This window comes from Gossypium raimondii, chromosome 5 (genome assembly GCF_025698545.1).
Source record: "Gossypium raimondii isolate GPD5lz chromosome 5, ASM2569854v1, whole genome shotgun sequence".
Lineage (NCBI taxonomy): Eukaryota > Viridiplantae > Streptophyta > Magnoliopsida > Malvales > Malvaceae > Gossypium > Gossypium raimondii.
The window spans coordinates 23,700,639-23,721,358 of record NC_068569.1 but is presented as its reverse complement, the minus strand read 5'-3'; the positions used below and the strand labels follow the sequence as shown (position 1 = coordinate 23,721,358).

The 20,720-nt window shown below is 36.3% G+C and overlaps 1 protein-coding gene across 1 annotated transcript; it reads right to left on the bottom strand.

Annotated features, from left to right (window-relative positions):
• Window positions 1–581: 581 nt before the first annotated feature.
• On the bottom strand, window positions 582–20,078 carry LOC105770276 (protein SABRE). Its single transcript, XM_012591399.2, has 23 exons — window positions 19,755–20,078; window positions 19,181–19,292; window positions 17,656–17,934; window positions 16,858–17,060; window positions 16,415–16,637; window positions 15,693–15,860; window positions 15,516–15,593; window positions 13,846–14,109; window positions 11,018–13,135; window positions 8,992–10,849; window positions 8,654–8,760; window positions 8,035–8,391; window positions 7,703–7,821; window positions 6,763–7,009; window positions 5,527–5,751; window positions 4,325–4,464; window positions 3,878–3,950; window positions 2,858–2,959; window positions 2,618–2,767; window positions 2,182–2,472; window positions 1,923–2,090; window positions 1,161–1,521; window positions 582–1,044 (listed from the first exon to the last, which is right to left on the bottom strand). The coding sequence occupies exons 1-23, from the start codon at window positions 19,817–19,819 to the stop codon at window positions 923–925; spliced, it is 7,830 nt and encodes a 2,609-aa protein (XP_012446853.1). The 5' UTR covers window positions 19,820–20,078; the 3' UTR covers window positions 582–922.
• Window positions 20,079–20,720: the final 642 nt, after the last annotated feature.

The window sequence follows — 20,720 nt, the reverse complement described above, 5'->3', positions numbered from 1 at the left end:
TTTCAATTATAATTTGAACCTAAAGATATGATCTAATTGATTTGATTTAAATTGATTAAATTTGATTTGATCATAAAATCAATAATTTAAATTCAAAAATAATTTAACCAAAAAATGACTTGAACCTCAAATGATCCATAACCTGAAACAATCCAAACCTAAATTTATTTGAATATAAAATGACCCACAATCCGAAATAATCCAAATCTAAATTTACTTGAACTTGAAATGTAAACTGACACCATTTTAAAAAAAATATGAATGATCTAAATTTAAAATGGCCTAAGCTTAAAATAATCTGATTCCAGAATGAAGTTGGATAGGACATTTTTACTTGTTTCTAAGATACAATTTGATAGCTTTTTATTTGGTTGGCTTGTGCAACAAGTACTCCGCATCAAATTATATTTGAACTTAGAAATACCTATTATAAGTACAAACGTCTTTTGTAGTAATCTTGCTTTGTATAGTTTTTATACAGTATATGTGATATGAATTCATGTATAATGTATTAGAAAACGAAAACGAAAACGAAAAGAAAAAGATTCGCGGGCCAATTTTTAGTAAGAAAGAAGTTCAACGATAAAAGCTTTACCCCAAAGAAAAAGGGTAGGGACTTTGACATTTATTTTTTATTGCAAAATAAATTATTTAATTCAAGCTACAAAATTTTCAGATTTGAATTGCCTGAAGCACTTCAAACAACAGAAGAAGACATTCAAACAACAATCAGTAGTACTAGGAAAAAAGCAAAAGGGTATATCATCCCATAGCCAATGCAGAGGCATACGTTCAGCAATTTAAGGTTGCAGTTACGGTCATGAGTGTTTTCAAGATTAGGCATAGTATCGGATCGTGTATGTAGCGTTTGCTCCTACTCAAAGTCTTCAAGCAATTCAATTCTGTTAGATGAGAGATGGATCTATTTCTTCTGAACCCTACTAAGTTCCTCAATGAGTTCAGATCCGCTAGAAGAGTCGGATTCATAAGCAGCTGGATCAGTAGTATTCATTGGAGATGCATCTTGATCACCCGAACCTGAACCTGAACCAGTACAAAGTCAGTCTAAACTTCATCCCTTCAATGCCTGGTATGGAAAGCACTCAAGAATTCAGTGTTTAAATGAAATTAAGAATGAGCTGAACGAAACAAATGGATACCTTTCTCAAACTTCTTTGTATGCCGCCTAATAAGTTTCTTAGCTTTGGTTATGGTCAGCTGCCGAGCGAATGGAGAGATCTCGGCTTCACCTTCGCTCCACTCTCCCGGGCGATCAGCCTCTGCTTCACCTCTCATAGTTCGTAGCACAAATTGTTTGGCTTTGCGCCGTTGATTGTTGAAGAGACCCCTAACGGAAGTAACAAACCCATCACCGGCTCCATCAGTTGAACGCTTAAGAAAGGTTGTCGATTTCTGATCAGATTGAGAAGCCTGATCATTGTCACTAAGATGGAGTTCACCATCAGGAATATTAGTTATACTTGGCTGTTGACTGTGTAACTTGTCTTTGAATTTCTTACCCTACCAAAAGTCAAATAATTAAAAGGAAAGTCAGCAGTTTTGCACTCCAAACTTTACTGTATATAGGTTATAACAAATAAATTGAGCTCCTACGTTCCCCTCTCGGGTTCAATGTGAGTCTTAGAAATGGAATGTGTTCGATATGGGTGAGCTCAAATTTTTCATATATTTGGAGGGCATATCCCGTACCATGTCTAATATATGTAGGAAAAGGATACTTTAAGAAAATAAAGAACTGGAACAGTTATTATCATGGTTCATTATGAAATGAAGCATTAGAATCTCCCAGTCGTAATCTAACAAATAGAGGGAACTGAGACAGGTAAGTTTAAAAGTAAGAGAAGATTCAAAGTAAGGAGATTTGAAGGTAGGTTTACCAGAGTACCAATAAGATTCCTTACCTGCATTCCAGTAAAAGATTTTAGGACCCCCCATATAACATGCTTCTTAACTCGAGAGAACAGTCTCCTCCAACTTCCGGTGAACTCGACACGGTGAAATGTATCCATCAGCAACTTGACGTCACTTACAGCAAATCTGGACCCTTCGTACGTAAGACACAGCTCAACCTAATGCAGAACCATAGAAATCTATGACAATTGAAACCAAGTAATAGCAATATAAAACATGAGATAACCAATTAAAATTATCTGAACCAACCTGACTTATCTTGATATTGCGAAATTCAATCAGTTTCGGAGGCCTAGTAGTTTTTTTCTCTTCAATGGGTTTTCCAACAACCTTCTTCTCTTCTTGAGCTGGTCGACCTGATTTAGCAGATTTCCCGTCTTTTGTTTTATTTTTCGAGGATTCATCTTGATCATCAAGTAGTTGAGCTTGCATGACAAGTTCGTTAGCTATGGATTCTGCAACAGTATCTTCCCATGTTCTGTCAAAAGAAGATGTTCTCCTCAGCCCAGTGCCAGGTTTTAGGTCTGGCAACTTTGATGTCTGCAAGTGGGTTCCAAAAAAGAGCTTATGTAAATTTCAGCGGTAAAAATATAAAGATCCAAAGCCTCTATGGGAACCTAGTGGCTTTAAACAAATTAATAAGTTTACACGATAATACAAGTTAGGGAAATAAAACGATGCTCACTCGGGGGGAATCTGTTGACTGATCGGTAATGGACACATTCGATTTGGAAGATGCCTCAGACTCCTTTGATGCTTGGCTGCCCGATGAAGCATCAATGGAACCCTTCTTTGCCCGTCTTGCACCAGCTACTGTCGAGACCTTCCAAACTTCCTGCATCTCCCAAGTTCCAAGCATAAAGACAATCACCAGTTGCACTAAAAATTTGATTACACATTCAAAGATCCAAATCCCAAAACTAACCTTTCGTTTTTGCGAATCTTGGTCTTCTGACGGGAAGAGATATCCCCACACCATTCTGTACATTGCCTCAGTCAAATGAATCTTAAGCGGATATATATCTACCTACAGCACAAAAGAAATAGCTTGTCTCAACTGTTCTTAACAGTAGTTCATCAAAGTCACAAATGCTTCTAAGATCTAATACACAAATACGACAAAAGTTGCTTAATTATAATATAAATCACTTGCAAGTCTGCATGTGACGAACAAAAAAGTAATCTCTCTCAACTGTACGCTGAGCACTACGGAGTTAACCATATGAATCAGAAAAGCCCCTCCACAATCAACATGGCCACTCCTAAAACCATGATGCCATTAAACTAGTGCATTTGCTGCAACCGACTACTATATACAAGACCCTAATCATTAAACGCTCTCAAAGTCGGTTTTAAGGAATCAAGGGCCAAAAGCAAGATCATCAAAATCCGCCTCTCTTCTCTGTCGACCTTGCTTCTTGTTTCCTCTTTACAATCTTATTTCACCATGCTCAATTTGATGGTATCAATTCCAGATGTCATCTTATTTCCTGCATGCACTTATTTTGATCATAATCACAAAGCTAAGACAACCTTTTAACTCACTTTTTAGTACAATTATCCTTCATCTATTCTGCAAGACAAGCTCAAAGGGAAAATATAGAGAAGATTGACAATGTGTGAGATTATACGTATTTGTGTATAGTATAAGAGTTATCATATCTTCTCCATGGATATTCTACGTGTATCTATGGTATAAAGACATCCAGATGCACATAAACAATGTAATCAAGATTTTCAAATGAGGAAGTGGATCCAGCTTAGAACAAACATATGAACCAGATAATTGGTTAAATCAACCTACAATCAGTGAAATCATGCAGGACCGAGCGACATATTAAAGCTAATAATGGTTTCAGATGTTCTGTATTGAAGTTGTTCGAAATATACAATGCTCACACATATAAACAATGACTGCAAAAGGAAAAGGGAAAAAAAAATTTACCTGTAAAAGCTCCAGAACAGAGTTTCCATCCTTTGGAGTTCCCTGCTTTGCATCAACGCGGAGCAGGACATTTCTGCGAAAAGGGAAGTTGATATCATGATTTTCTAAAGAATTTTTACAACAAGCTTAGGTATCTAATCCAAAATCTTCACACGGATATTTCAAGAGGAAAATGATCATGTACATAAACAAGTTTCAGATAGCATAAATGGCAAATGCAGAGGACCATAAGATAGGAGTAAATATAGGAGTAGGTCCTTTTGGCATTGAAGCGCCAAATTGGGCATTAAAGCATAGGAATTCAGAGGTTTTAGATGAGGCGTGTAGTCAAAATGACTATAAACCTTGAAAGGGGAAAAATTAAATATTCTAAAAGTAGTCACAAATTATAATCAGGAAAACACAAAGGCATAACCACAGCAACATAATCAAGGAAAATGTATGTACTTTCCCCATTCTGGAGGAGGATTCCAGGCTGATAAAAGTGTATCAGACTTTGCATTAGCCAGACAGTTTCTTATAATAATAGACTTAGTTGTAAATAGAGCCACACCAACATCTCTGTAATCACGATCAAAATCATAAATCTGCATGAACAGGAGACAAAACCGTAAGATGCCATCTTCAAAAGCAAACATTATTTAATAGCAATTCCGTATGGAATTTAGACCTCAATTAAACCATAATGCAATAAATAACAACAAAGAAACCAAACGTCAAATTAAAACAGAACAATCGAAAGGAAAACACAATACCGGTCTCAATCTAGTCTAAGGTTCTATGTACGTGACTAGCACATACCAATGAAGAGGAAGGTGCTAATTTCTAAAATGAGAAATCAATCAAATACATATATATTTATATTTTAAATGAAATCCAAATGTATAACTTTGTTAGTACAGGTTAAGAAGCTTAGTCCAATCATTTTCTAATGTATTCGAAATATAGGTACTATCAGACCTAAATAAAAGTCATTAAATCCGAGCTCTAAGTTTCCTTCATATCACCTTCAACAAGATATAAATGGATATTTTCATCCTTACTTATCCTTTAAAAAATACATGTATTATCTCACCTATCAAATAAAATTAAGGCTCACAAATAAGATCGAATACTGCCTTTTTTGCCTTAAGAGATCTCCACCTAGGAATTAAGAAGCAAGTGCCATAGATCATTTAAAATGGACTATAATATATGTATATTTTTATCAATTCTTTCTTGGATTGCTTAATATTGTTAACGAGTTTCTCAACGACCTGTTTTGTTGATTCAAGAAAATAACCAGTATATTAGTTCCTGGAATATTGATGATATATATAAACATATATGGAAAAAATTGGAATAAAATATAATTTATGGATTAATCAACCTGATAATTGTTTTTGTTAGAATTGATATTTATTTATTGATTGAAGGGAGGCATGGACGGGAGTAAGGAGCTGATTTCTAATTCTTATTTGTTACATTTGCGAGAGAGGAGGTTTGCTCCATCCGTTTGAGCCTAAGCACATGGCTTGACTACACAGACTGACCTTAATCACTGTTAGTTCAGGACGACTCATCTATTTGAAGACACAACCTCCAAGAAAAGATCAAGAAAGATATCATTTGATACTTCAATAGCATAAGCATAAAGCAAAGGAACTCACCATGTCATTTATCTCTACCTCAGCAAATGATTTACCATCCATAAGCATGCTCCACACAACTTTGGTAATTTGCACAGAAACTCGCATGGCACAGGATGGGCTTTTGTTCTTTTCTTTCTCCATTAGCCGTAGCTGAGCTGCTTTCTGCATTGTAACCCGTAAGGCTGCTGATGCTTCCTTCCTAAATTTTTTTGCATTAACAAGTTCTTTCTTCAGCCCTTGCACCTACACAAATCAAGTTCTATTGCTTGAAATCTATTGTGTACTAAAGAATAACGATCAATCCACATTGAATCTTAGAAGACCAATAAACAAACAGGTATGTGGAATCTTAGTAGACCAATACGAAGAACACAAAATCCCTGCCCAGACTATTGATCCCATTAATAATGTTGCAATAAAAGGTGCATATAACAGGAGATACAGTAAAAAAAAAAACTAAAAAGAAAGCCAACAGCAATTGTAGCAACTTCAAAATGCCTTATCAAGGTCCAGTCTTATCCCCATAGTTAGCCTCTGCAACTCAACAAACATCCTTTTAAACTCCAAAGTGCTTTTTAAATAAATGCCAGATTTGCAGAGTTATGTAAGTCAATATCACCTTTTCTAGATTTCACGATTCTATACTTGTAGGTGGACGGTGGAGTATCTTTCCACATTCAAAAAGTTATGCTGGAAAATAATAGTCCAACAAAGGATAAGGGATTGACCCTCATTTCAAGGAAATTATCCAACATAACAGATACTCATAATTTGATGGGTATACCAGCTGAGGACAAAACCTTAGAAATTGGTTCAGGCAGGATGCCAAGACGAAAATTCAGTCCTAAACAGTAAGATAGGATGCATCTTAGTTAAACTTCACATCACTATTAATTACCTTCACCAATAAGGGCATTCTCTGCGGAAAGAAATTTATGGGAGTCATAGGAAATATATTTCCAGGAACAAAGATCATGAGAGATTTCCCAGAAAAGCTGAAGTTGGGAATCAAGCAGGCATGCTAAATTATTTGACCTATCAGTGTTTCAAGCTCTTTCACATCACATTAAATTGGAGTTGATAAAGTGAAACACAGGAAAGTTCAGCTCTTCACTTTTCTAATATGAGTTGGCTCATAATATAGGCTCCACATCAATATTAACCTTCTAAATTTAAGAACATTGAGAGAGAGCATAACTCTGCAAACATGGAAACTTGACATTTAGAGACTGTTAACAAGGTCCACTTTCTTACCAGAATTGATTTCCCACCATTTACCATCCACCAATCACCTTCTTTTTCTGGATTGTCTCCTGAAGTATCACAATGAATAGATATCTTCTTAATGTCACTGAGTAGCAACCTAAGCTCCCATTCTTTCTGCTCAAGAGTGATTTTGTCAAGTTCTACCTCTTCAACACCATCAGGAACCACTGCATCTGCCGCCTCCTCTTCATCTTCATCATCTTCTCCAGGACAAGAGAACCAACTTTTTTGAGGCCTGAATTAAACATGTTACTTTAATTAATTTGAAAGAATAGAACAATATTAAATACCAAAAAATTCTTCCGTTGCTGAGATTATGCAACTGCTTTAAGTTATTAACAAAAGAGATGATTGCATTCAAATAACAAATATGAGGAATGTTGAAGAATAGGTTACATTTCAAAAAGATTCTCTTTAAGAATACTAGCTAACAAGTGTAAAGAGACTTTGATTGATATATTATTAGCAATATTAAACACAAAATATGTTTATTGTTTTTAAGCTAATTTAAAAGGAGGCCTGGTAAGGTTAAGAAAACCCAGCTCCTGATTATCCTTGTAGTCTAACATAGCTGGTCTACCATTGATTAAAATAACCCAAAACAAATATTTAATCTATCTTTTAAAGACAAGCAGGAAAGGAGGTAGGCCCCACTTTTAAAGGTGGAAGAAAAATGAAGTCTACTTAGAAACACTATTACAATAATATACATTTGCAGATCTTGTTTCAAAGGAATAAAAATGGAGAACAAAGATTTCTTTTTAGTCCAGCATTTTGCCAACAGATGAATCAAATTCCAACCATGACATAGTACATGAAAATGCAGAAACTCTTGCAATTAATAACAGCACATACTACAATTTCATAAGAGAGGCATTGTAAAAAAGTTAAAAGAAACAAAAGGCAAACAACTGGGGCATGTACTTACTTGGGAGCCCGAGCAAAGAGAAGGTTGGTTAATACATCCAGCATAACCTGAAATTGACGAGATGTCATAGAAGCTGTTATGCTCTGAGAGTTAAAGCTGAGATCCTTTAACGGCTTCACCTGCAACACAGTTAAAATAACAAACACATGCAAGTTCAATATAGGAGAAATCTAGTGCTCAAAAAAACAAACACCGTCTTTTCTTCTCAAAAGATTTAGTTTTAATACTATCATTATTACAATATATCCCTTCTTTATTTATAATCAATTATGTGCCAATATACTTACACAGACATCTTTGCAAAAATAGCTACCTTGTAAGCATCACATTACCTTCAATTCTGGGGTTCCACTTTTATGCCTTGTGAATCTGAAGTACATATCACAAGGCGTAAACACTCTTTCAAGTAGAGCACCAGTACGCTTGACCTTTGGAGAACTTCTACGGATTTTTGGAAGCCATTGTACTCCAGCACCAAGATCCACATCAGTTGGTGCAACATGAGCCTGCACATGCTCCAGCATCACAGAAAACTCCATCCGTTTCAAAGTCATGTCATGCCCACCTTCAGGAATCTGAACATTTCCAGTACCAAGTGCTTTCTCAATCACCTCAGAGCCGACACGAAGAACTGAATGAAAAGATCGGGCTAAAACACGACCGGTAGCAGCAGCGAGAAGAAATCTCCCCTGATAGGCATGAAGAAGTAATATTATCAAAAACATGGTTAGCACAAGATGATAACTATCAACAAATCATTAAGAAGAGAAACATTATACACCTGTATCATACAGATCAGAATGTACTGTAAGACCTCCCTAACATATAGCTAGTGCAAAGATTTCATAAGAATATGAAATGCTCTGGAAACTTACAATAAAAAGTTATTCTTTATGATATGCATCATAAAGAATGAATAAGCTTATAAGATGCAAAAATGTCATAACTCACATTAGCGTCTTCAGAGTGAAGATTGAATTGAGGCTCGATAATATTCACCATAAAATGACGAGTCCCCTCCTCTTCAGAACCATCAACCTTTTCAGTTTTTGCTTGTTCTACAATAAAACATACAAGTTGCCGTAACCTTTGGAAGTAAAATAATCAAGTTTATGTAATTTAGCCAAATGGGGATAACCATAAAAAAAAAAGGCCTTTGATGCATATGACATCCATGGCAATTGACCAATGAATTCAGAAATAAATAACCGCACTAGCATTACAGGGAATATATGCATCTCAATCTTAATGTGTCAAAACCAAAATTTCTATGTAAGCATGAGACATACCAACTGCAGCAGTAGATGAATTTTCCATTCCAGCTGCTTGCGGTAGAGATGAATCTGATCCCGATGTCTCCGTATTTTGAGAAGGGGAAGGCACAGCATTGTTTGTTGAAGGTGACTTCAGAGCATCCTCTTGAGGCATTTCAGGTTCAGCAAGTTTCTGTTCAGCAAGTCTCTGTTTCTCCTCGAGTAACTTCCTCTGTCTATACTGCCGAGAAGCACAAGACTTTCGAGGTACAAGTGCTTTGCCTAATGCAGCACCAAAAGACCTCACAGCATCTCGATTCTCTACGTTCATCAGAATTTTAAGGCTGTAAAGAAAAATACGCTGACAATTGTCAGCTATAAGCACACAGTATCCATCGTCATCACTAGGATCTGACTGTTCATGCTCGTCACTCTCTCTCGCTTTTTCAGATTTAGATCTGACATATGTCACTCCATGATGTTTCTTCCCAGCCTCTTGCCACGCCAATAAGCTTTCAGGATCAGCCTTTGGGGACTGCTTTCTTATTGTAAAATAGTCAGCTGACAAAAAAAATCCTTCATCAGGATGCTTCTCTGTGCAACCACTTGTAGAATTACTTTTTTCAGTAGGAACTTGCTCCATGGATGCAGACTGAGAAGTTTGAACTACTTTTGTGACACTAGTGCAATCTTCTTTGTCTAAGAAACCCTTCAGCAAATGAAGGTCAACCCCCAGGTAAACAAGATCAAGAGGATCACGCTGGCAATCAAAAGTAAATTTTTGCTTACCCCTGCTGGAACAGACTTCAACTTTAAACTTTGTTGTACTAAATGTCAGTCCTTTTGCTGGATCATCATCAGAAAAGGTCTTATACTTTATGCAAGTAGGCGTAGAATCTAAACGGAACATTGTTTCTGTCATCACCCTATCTAATGGCAAGTTTCCTGATCTAGGAATTCGTGGAACTCCAAAACGAGGAAACCGAGCAAACAAACGGATTTTGTGAGGAGGTAAAATCATTAAATTCCCGAACTTAGCCAACCAAGCTAGGTCATGTGCATTGAAACTAAATGTTGGTGATGCAATTGAAACATTCTCAGCCTTACAATGTGCCTCATTGACAGTTCCATCCACAACAGTGGAATCTGACGCTGAAGGGGTTTGTTTGTCCGATGGGGGAACCAGGGCTTTAAAAGCAATGTCAAATCGGAGAGAAAGAGCAGTAGATCTGAAAGGATCAAGCATTTTCTCCCGAACCTTCCCTTCTACAGGAAGTGCAAACAGATAGTGATTCATGGGATAACCAGACTCGCAATCCCAATCCATTAAAACCTCAAGGCTAAAGACTGGCACTTCTAGGAATGGGCCATATACGATGGTAGGAATTTTTAAGCTGCGACTATCTATCAAACTCTCCAAACTGCTCAAGAAAACTTTAAAATCCCTTACACAACTATAAATACGGCCATCAGATTGCTGGATCTCCAGAGGACCAGAAACAATTTGAAGTTTGTCAAGCTTTTCATAAGGATCACTAGATGCTTGAATGTACCATTTAGTTTCAGAAATGATTAAAGTATTGTTTCCATGGACGTAATTTCTCATGTCATCCCACCACGGTAAGCTCTTCTCCTTTTTTGGCTGCACTGGAAGACCAGGACCCTTTTTGCTTAAATTAGCCCTACGAAGTGCCACAGTGAATGCATAGCTGACATCAGCTAAAACTGTTTCATATCCCACCCCAAAGGACACTTCCGCACTTTTAAAACGTAAACCCAAATCTGTGTATGTTTTCATTGGTGGAGTTGTCCCAGTCGCTGAACGAAGCATGCTGACCTTTCTCCACCTCCCAATGAAGACATCATGCGATATTTGGGGCTGAAAAGCTGTTGCCTAAAATTCAAATAAAATTATTTCAATCAGTGTAAGATCAGCAACCTTCCACCCTCCCTCTTTTTCAGAAAAGGAATGGCATATAAAGAAGAATTTCAAATATTGTTATCTTTCCATTTAGAATGGGACAAGAGAAAAAAGGGGAAGGGAGCTAGCCTAGGAGTTTACCTGTTGTGCCATCACAAGACGGCCTTCACATCTACCAGAAACAGCAGAGAAAAGAGGAAACGTATAGTCTCTTATCTGAACACCTAGACTGCCGGCGTTTAGGAGAAGATTACACCCATATAGACGGGAAAACGGAATTTCAGTTTCACGACAGACAGGATCAAGCTGCTTTATAATCTCTATCATCCCATCATTTCCACCATCAATCATTGTCACGGTCACATCCAGGTCTGTACCTGAAATAGTAAAAAGAGAAACTCTTGCGGTGCTTGGCTTAAAACCAGACTGTAAACCTTCCCTATAGCTACCAGAGCCTTCCGCTGGTTTTACCTTCTGACATGCTAAGTAATAGGATTGAAAAGACTGTCTATATATCTCGTCTTTCATTTTTTGGATTGCTGAAGGATCTTGCATATCAATCTCAGTTCCATTATAGTGGACCCTTCTTTCAGAAGAAGAATCATTAGTTTCAGTAGTTTTAGGACACTGATTGGCCGAAATATAATCATCAAAAAGTTTCAACCTAGCACCTAACTCAATGACCTCTTTCTTCATTAGCTGATAGTGCTCATCAAGCCATCCTTGGATTGGTTCTTCCTCAATTTCACCAGTCAGCTTGCGTATAAAGAACTTTGCGCATCCAAATTTTGATGAACTAGGCTTTTTAGGTTTCGGGTTCGGGTTATCTTTCTTCGGAGGAAGAATTAGCTGAGTTTTAGCGGCAATTACAATCTTCAAAGCTCGTATCATCTCTTCAACAACATCATCAATGGCACGCAACTCCAGCCTGAAAGGCAAGCAAATATAAACATCAAGTGCTTGAATCACGAAATCCCACACAGTGACAACTGGTACATTTGGATCAGATGAGCTGGAAACATTGGGAATACGGGAAATTTGCATTCTGCCACTTCTCAATAACCGGGCTCCATTGAAACTAAGCATCAGTCCTTCAAGAAGTACCCCTATGCGGGCATTCTCAGAGAAAATTGACTGAACCTGCACAAATGCATCAACTCCATCTCCAGCTTCGGCAAATATACTTAGCATCTCTATATCAAGAGCAAAAACAGATTCTTTTTTCTTTGGTTTATCAACATGACCCGATTCCACCCCAATGACTTCTTTCCTCTGCTCAGCATCTTTTTCGCTGGAGATATTATCTGCGTGTTCATTTCCAGGTCCCTTGTGTTTAGCCTTCTCATTCTGAACCAGTGCTTTCAGTTGCAAACCAAGTTCAGCAAAAGACAGACACATGTCGGGCTCCCAAGTGATGGAGATGTCAGTAGCACTGAACAAAGAGCAAATAGCTATCTCCTTATGGCCAACAGAGCGTTGTACAAATTTTGCATTCTTCATATCAAATAATTCAACTTTTTTGTCTGGTTTATCTTCTTCGAGATGGTCCTGATAGATAGATCTGATTCTTTCAAGCTCGACCTGTGTGGATTGTTTATCCTTGTTGACACACAAACTAAAGTGAAAGATGTCAAGCAAAAGAGAGTACTTTAATTTCTTGCATTCATCTGAAACTGTCGACAGTACAGTTGCAGTACGTGGTGTACCATCAGCTGAAACACTAATAACAATTCGACCACCCTGAGACCCATAATTTACTCGCTTGGGATCTGCCACAACTGTATTTTCCAAGTAAGTGTCGCCACAAAAACTAACTGAACACTGTTTAAGATTAAATTTTATAAGTCGAGTACCCTTCCCTGATGGCTTTGATGAACGCGCTGCCCTGCTCTGTGTTGTTTTCTTACCGGAAGATGGTTTTTTGAAGAGTGCTTGAAAGGTAATGGCTGTTACTATAAGTGATTCTACTCGCTTGGATGTAAAATAAAGGCCTATTCCAGTCACGTCAGCAGAAAGAACTAATTTACATCTAGGGCCACCATCTTCAGATGATTCCATGTCCTTTTTACCCCAATCTACACTAACCTTTGCTATATTCAGTAAGGAACCTGAATTTGATTCAACACTGAAAACGTTTTCTTTCAAGCATTCATGATTTTCATCTGCCACTTGCAAATTCAGCTCGCCAAGTTCAGCGTGTACTGCGATTCCTGTGCTTGAAATGTCGTTAGCAAGCACATATGTTGACTGTAAGCAGCACTGCATTGGAAATCAAAATAAAAATTGGTGCCAGTCATAATGTTTTCCAAAAGGCAAACAGAAATCAATTGATGCAGACAAAGTGAATAACACCAAAAAGGGAACAGACCGAACATATCATGTTTCTCAGAAAAGCAAATAAATTATAAGTGTGACCAGAGATGGAACTAAGATATCCTACAACCTAATCTATAACTCTTACGTCAGCAAAACCATCATAAGCATCCAAGCATGTTGGATAAAGTCTACGAGCAACTTTTTTGTATTTGGAGTTTTGTAAAACAGTTAAAGTAGGATTCTACTTTTAGCAATCTGTTGATTTTAAAAGTGAAACCAGCGTTTTTATTATATAGACTACGGCCATGGTTCCCATCGCCTAATAGAAAAACTATTGACTTGACAATACTACCTAGAAGAAAAAAAACACTTGATTATGCATCAGAAGTTCTAGTAAAATAAGTTAAATATTTGGCATGATTATCTGGCGAAAAGAAAAAAGAAGAAGATCAATTGAAACTAAAGAACTCTATTCTGCAGATGCATCCTACAATACCAACAATGTTCTGGCAAATAATAATAATAATAAAGATAACTAGCAGATTATGCATCTCAGATATAAAATCCTGTGCCATATGGCACTACATGAGTTGTAAGATGAAGGCTCTGTCATTTCCCAGATACCCAACATAGAAAAGATATATGTTGCTTACTTGATACAGCGGCACATCACTGATACTATAAAGCACAATTGTAATATCTGGGACTGAGACAGTACATTTCCACATTATCGCTTTGGGCTCTGTTGATTGTGGCTTCGGAATAGTAGAAGTTTCCGCTTGAAGAACCATTGCTTTCTTTTTGGATCCTGTACTAGGGGGTTTCAACTTCAAAAATCTCTTTAAACTAGTCATTATAACAGTGCTCCGAATCCCTCCAAACTTAACATCAACTTCAGCTCTAACAGGTGAGATTGGCTGAAAAGCAACAGCATTATAAAGAATAAGCCACTGAACCAACCCCAAAAATAAAAATGTGGCACCCACACCATGTTTAACAAGTCCACATGTTAAAACATACAATGCTACCGAGCAAAAGAGAAATAAACAGGTAGTAGGAGAACTAGATAGAAATGAGAGGGGAAGAAGGGCTTCCTTTACTCCCAAACAAAAACGAGGTGATGAGAATAGTCTGTCTGTGAACCAGGGAAGTAATCAGATTTATATATATACACATATATAAACTAAAGATAGAGAATAGGCTAAGTAAAACTAAACATGATAAAGTTACTTCCTTTTCAATCAGATTGAAAACCTACTATCTCCATCATTTAACAGGGACCAAAATATAAGCAGTCAACCCCGTTTCAGACATCCAAGTTAACAGTGGAATGAACAGAATAAGGAAACTAGAGAAGTCCGAATTGCTAAATGTAACTATATTACGTAGTTTGCTTTTACAATTGATAAGATGATCTCCAAGAACCACAAACCAGATAGTTTAATCAGTTGGGTTGGGGAACCATTCACCAATGTGGGAAATTTGACTCCCTTGACTGTATCGGGGCCAAAATGATCAAAACCAGATCCTATCTGGGGAACTAATAATGTTTGTTCTTCTAAAAGAAGTTGCCAGCTTGGGCAATTTTTGATTTATAAGTCATTGCCATTTAAAGGCAGGTCAAGTTGGATCGTATTTAGCTATTTTATCCAGACTTTCGGTGAATGTGAGCAGTAATGCATTTGACGTAAGTACACTGAACTATTTCTAAATTTTTCCATACATATAGAGAATCATAACCCCATACCTTGTCCAAATATGAGTAGGACACAGATGTCTGATACAGGTACTTTAGGGAGAAGAGTCTTGGTAAAATAATATTTATTTATCTTTTCCCAGTGGGTAAGAGACAGATGCTAACAATTGTAAAAGACGACAGTCAGGTTAAATTGGTGTGGTTTATGCGAAGATTTTTTTTTTTTTTAATTTCTATTTGGTTCAGGTTATGCAAGCAAATTTTGGAATATACAAGGCCCAGACATCCAAATAGAAATTACTCAACCGGTAATCCAAATTAAATCCCCCAAAAGAGCATAACAGAATAATATTCATTTTCTATCAAGCTACAATGCCTGACATATGAACAACATAAAATGCCGATGCCATGTCAGATCCTAGATTTTCAGATTTGACAACTGAAAATGATAGTTTCTGAATTCATACTCATCTGAGACCACTTGGTAAAAGACATCGTAAATAAATAAAACAAATGGAAACTTGATAACAGCATTTGTTGTCAAACATATTTTTACCTTGTTGTAAAACAAAGACAGTGTAGCAACTTGACAAAGACACCAACCTGCCATGATTTCACAGGACTTACCTGTACCGGGATGTTGACAAAAGAGGCAACACCAAATTTCATTATCTCCAATACAGAAGAGCCAGATTCTCTAAGAAGCTGAAATCGAGAGGAAAAACCAATGTCAATAATAGGCAGAGATGCAAGAGTATAGTTACAATTAAAACAGAGTTGCAACATCAATAGTAATGGCTATACATGTATCTCACTGAATTCTAACTGAACATCAATGCGTGTACTCTCCACTTCTTCAGTTGATCTTGATTTGATGCTTTTCAACTGAATGCTCTTGATGTTATTTTCAACAACAACATCATGTTCCCGATGCACAAACTTCACATCTAGTTTTGGTAAGTTGAAGCAAATCTGTCTCAGACAACAAATAAAAATGAACGAATAAAACGAACTTACCACCAGTGCAGTCAAATAACTTGAGCATTATCTTCTTCAGTAAATTGAGCTTTGTCTCTGGGCTACACATTTTAATTCTCAATTCTCACTATTCTACAAAAGAAAATATGGCTCCAACAGACAAACAATTACCATCTTCCGTAGGGTATAGAATCTCAATAATGCCACTTTTCATCAGAACTCTAATTTAATTTCTTGCATTCTTAGCTTCCTCATTACCTCCGCAAACTGGCAGCCTATTCTTAAGCTCACCAACAGTAAACCAAAGCAGTTACTCCAAGCAGGTTGGAACTACATCTTTAATTGTTCAACCAATAGAACATTAACGTAACAAATTTCATGATAGATGGAGTAAAACAATTATGACCAAGCGCCAATATCAAAGTTTTTGCACTCTGATAATGGAGAACCGTCTTCAATAGCAACTTTAATTAGAAAATGGCTTCCAACATTAGAAGACAGGAAAACATATAACAAGCCTATCTCTATTGATGAGTAAAAGCACAAACCTTTTCCGGAAAAATAGAAGCATGCTTTGACAATGCTAAAATAGCAGCTTGTTTCTTATCAGGTTTTTTAGCGGGTAAGGAATCAGCAGTTGACTCTTTAACTTTATCAGTTTGAGAAGAAACATCTGGCGGTTTCTTATTCTTGGCCAGCAGCTCCTCATTGAGGTTTACAATAATCTCTCCAAAGTTAATGTCCACATTTCGGACAACTAAACCAGCTTCCCTGAAAGAAAATTAAATATAGAATATTATAGCACATAAAGCAAAAGCGACAGCAAGGAATACATGTTTAAGTAGAGAATATGTGTACGAGACAGAAACGAAACCCAACAGAGCTTTATGCTATAACTAAAATTTTACTATCACTAACCGGAACTTTTGCCAAAGATTAATGAGCTGGAATTATTTGGCCTCTATAAAAAATTCAGAGAGGAAAGAAATACCCATCATTGCCAAATTCACAAGAGAAAGAAAACTCTTCACAGCAAGAAGGAGCAGAAGGCTTTTCCATAACACCAGAGAGCGGCTGAATAGCTTGGACAGAAATTGGTAATATTTGTAATATAACAAACAAGTTGGGTTTAGAGCCACCATCTTTACATATATCTAGTTTGATTCCCTTAACTTCAATAGCTGCTTTAGGTGTCTGCATGATTTTAAGATAAAATTAACTTAAGAGTACACAAACTTCCAAATAGAGAAGGACAACTTAAAAAAACAATAAAGGGAAAAAAATAAACTCATTTAAGTATACGTTGGCATTGGATATATGTGAAACCGGGCAATTTAGAGATTGTTGAGCCTTAACTAGATGATAAAGCATGCATGACATAGGTGTCTGAAGAAGATCAAACTCTTAAAAGTTTGTTTTTTTTATGAAAATGAGCTAATAAATATGTCTACTGACTACTAAAATCATGCTCCAACATCAACTGAGGTTCCAAACAGTGCACACATGTGATATCGCTTTACAAGGACCAACAAAAAGTTATTATTGAATCTCTTAATTGATAGATTTCAATCAGAACAAAGTTAGAAGTCAAAAACCAATTTGCAGAACTTATAACATTAAACATTGTTTCCCATCACACTCTCCCTAGCTCCCTATCTAACATATATTCCAGTAAACAAACAGACACAACCACATCATAAAAGCATTAAAAAGCTATGTGCTGCAGATGAATTATATAAAAGCTGAATCATTACTTTATGGAAAAAGAGAAGGGTCAAAGACTAATTACCTTCAAAACCAAATCTGTAATAGAAACTGACAAAAATCTTGCAATGTTACCTACAGCCATCAACTTTTTGCCCTTGCCTGAAGAGCGAGGTTTACTGGATTTAGCTTTCTTTGAGCTTTTACTTGAAGAGCTTTTACTTTTAGGCCTCAGTACAATTTCTGGGTCACTTATTACCAACTGCAGCTTCAGATTCTTAGAAATAATGCCATTCCCAAGTTTAACCGAGGGCTGACATAAAGTGAGCTTAATTTCACTGACCACTAAGGATTCAAGAGCACCCTGAAAATTATCCAAGCAAAGAAAACATGATGAACACTATGAACAGGGACATAGGTTGCAAAATAGTAGCTGGAACGAAAAGCAGGAAATGATACTAAATTAGGAAGTACTGAAGCAACATCCAGATAGTCTTCATGCTTTTTAAAGGCTATAGTCTTCATGCTTTTTAAAGGCTACTTTTAACTTTTCTAATACAGAGGATTGGCTTAAAAAACAAGCTCCTATTCCGTGCAAAAAGCTAATTATTTACTGTCATTCATCATTTAATTATTTATATGTTCACTTATAACTCTGAATGGAGGTGCAGAAGGCTCACGAAAGAGTAAAGTACGTATTTAAGTTGAATTTGTTTGACCTGTATATATATATATAAATTAAAGATTCATGGTGATCAAGTGCTCCATGTAAGAACACAATAAGATTTTACCATAGGTAGAAGTTGAACCTTGCAAAGCCATATCTAGGACAAAATAATGCAAATAAGCTGACAGCAAACAAAGCAGCTCATCATTGCAGTAATATGCCAAGTGGGATGGCCCATCATATATGAGAAAAACTCCACCCGGAGGACACCACACGAAAGGAAAGATCAATACAAAGGTCCATGACACTCCTTAAGTGAAAATACTCCATATTATCACTTCAACCAAAATACTCCAAAAAGAAGTGACATGATAGAAAGGTGCAAGAGGAAACTGGAAAGAAAGGAGTACTCTGTCGGGAAGAATATGTGAGACACCAGCTTTCTACGTGTTTCATAACTACCCATCTTTCCAACTTTAACCGAATTCCAGCCAAAAAGATTAGATTCTATCTACTTAGCCTCCCTTCCCTCCTCTTAGTTTTGGTAAAACATCAAATTATGAAAAAAAAAAGAGATGTACGTGCAATAACTAATTACACTTTCCCCTCTTATTCTCCATACTACAAAGCAAATGAAATAACATTTATCTCACTCTTTGCAACCACTTTTCTTGACTGAAGAACATTTGAGAAAAATATAAATTTATTTCTCATTTCTCCCACTATGCCAATGAATTGACTTTCAAACTCACTTTTCCATCCTTTCAGACAAGATAGCTTAATGAGTAAATTGAATAATGAAAGAAAAAAAGTGAAATTGTTTGACAATTCAGGGACTCTGGTGTTAGTGACAAACAGAGGCTTTAAAAGTAACTTACATTTATGAGTCCTATTTTAACAGAATATTGAAGCTCAAAACAACCAAATGAAATTCAAGAAAGACCTTTTTTAACTTCACCGCAATATCCTTCAAACAATTCCATCCTCCAATTTGGAATTCAATAGATATTCCCACAGTCTTGCTTAGAATCCAAAACAGCAACTTCAAAGCATAACTGTAAAGTCAAATAATATGTATAAGTAACATAAAATTTAGCAATCACAGATGGTGCATCACTTCAAAGTTCAAACAGAATACAACCATCATTAAGAATTTACATGCATGCATGCATACATACATACATACATACATACATACATACATACATACATACATACATACATACATACATACATAAGCAATTTCATAATTATCTCATTGGAATTATTTTGCTCAAGTGAAGAAATAAATCGACAGCGCCTTTTACAAATTTGTAAGTAACTAAATTTACAGCATACGAAACAGCTTTTATGACCACAATTATAAACAACGCCAACAAACACTAAAGGACGATAACAAAATCGAAATGCATAAGCGAAAAGCTGGTTCAAATAGCATTTCAGGCAATAAAATAAAATAAAAATAATCATATAGACATTTTCACATATAAAATTAAAAAAAAAATGGATGTACTTACAAGAACACTATCCACGATGTAACGGTAATCAGCAAAAGGCCAAAGAGAATCCTCAAGGCTCCCATTTTTTCCCAGCGAGAAAACTTAAATTGTAAAAGTAATGGTAGAAAATCCGATCAAATTATCCAATTCGAAAAAAGAAGAGCAACGAAGGGGAAAAAATAAGAGCCTCTGAACATAATAACATTAAGTTGAAAAAAAAAGAGTAAAAGGAGGCAAGGAAAAGCTAAAGAAAATGAGTGTCCGAAAAAATATAAAGCGATGGAAGAGTTTATCTGAGGAAATGAGACCGAGTCTTCGAAGCGCAACGATCGGAAGGGAGAGTCGAGACATGATAGATGATCCGATCCGTGAGGTACTCAGTGATCAAATGGACTGACTGACTGTTATTCTTTTTCTGTCCGTTTTTTCTGGTAGTGTTGCCAGGGGTTCGGATCCCATGGTCTGAGGGTACGGGGAAGCTTGGTGTTTTTCTTTTAAAAAAATTTTTAAGTATAAAAATACCTAATGCGCAATTACAAAATTTATACATCTGATTACTTCAGACAGAAGTTACCATTACAAAGCAGAATTTAGAGCAGTGGTTAAGTCTTTTTGTTAGCACCGCAAAGATCAAGTTTGAATCCCGTTGCTATCATTTTTTTCTTTTGTTGGCACCCAAAAGTTCAAATCATGTTGTTGTCATTTCCTCCCCAATTTATAATATTAAAAAAAACACAGTTTAAACATAACTCATCCCGGATCAGGTTCACTGTAGACCGCAACTAAATATAAATATGGTAGAGCTCCAATATAAGCTACTCAATGTGGGACTCGAAAGTGAGAACTTGGTGTTTTAAAAGAATTTTGAACTAAGTAGACTTAAGCTAAATCTTATTTTAAGTTTTAAGAATTGAATTTGAATTTTACTAAATTAATCTTATTTTTATACAATTATTAAAAGGTGAAAGTATTTGAAAGTTCCTC

Excerpts from the sequence above, each read along its gene's own strand:
- LOC105770276 (XM_012591399.2), bottom strand. The coding sequence starts at position 19,819 with ATGGGAGCCTTGAGGATTCTCTTTGGCCTTTTGCTGATTACCGTTACA. Across the intron at positions 10,850-11,017 it reads GTCTTGTGATGGCACAACAG|GCAACAGCTTTTCAGCCCCA; the intron begins GTAAACTCCTAG and ends TTTGAATTTTAG. Across the intron at positions 2,091-2,181 it reads GCAATATCAAGATAAGTCAG|GTTGAGCTGTGTCTTACGTA; the intron begins GTTGGTTCAGAT and ends GTTCTGCATTAG.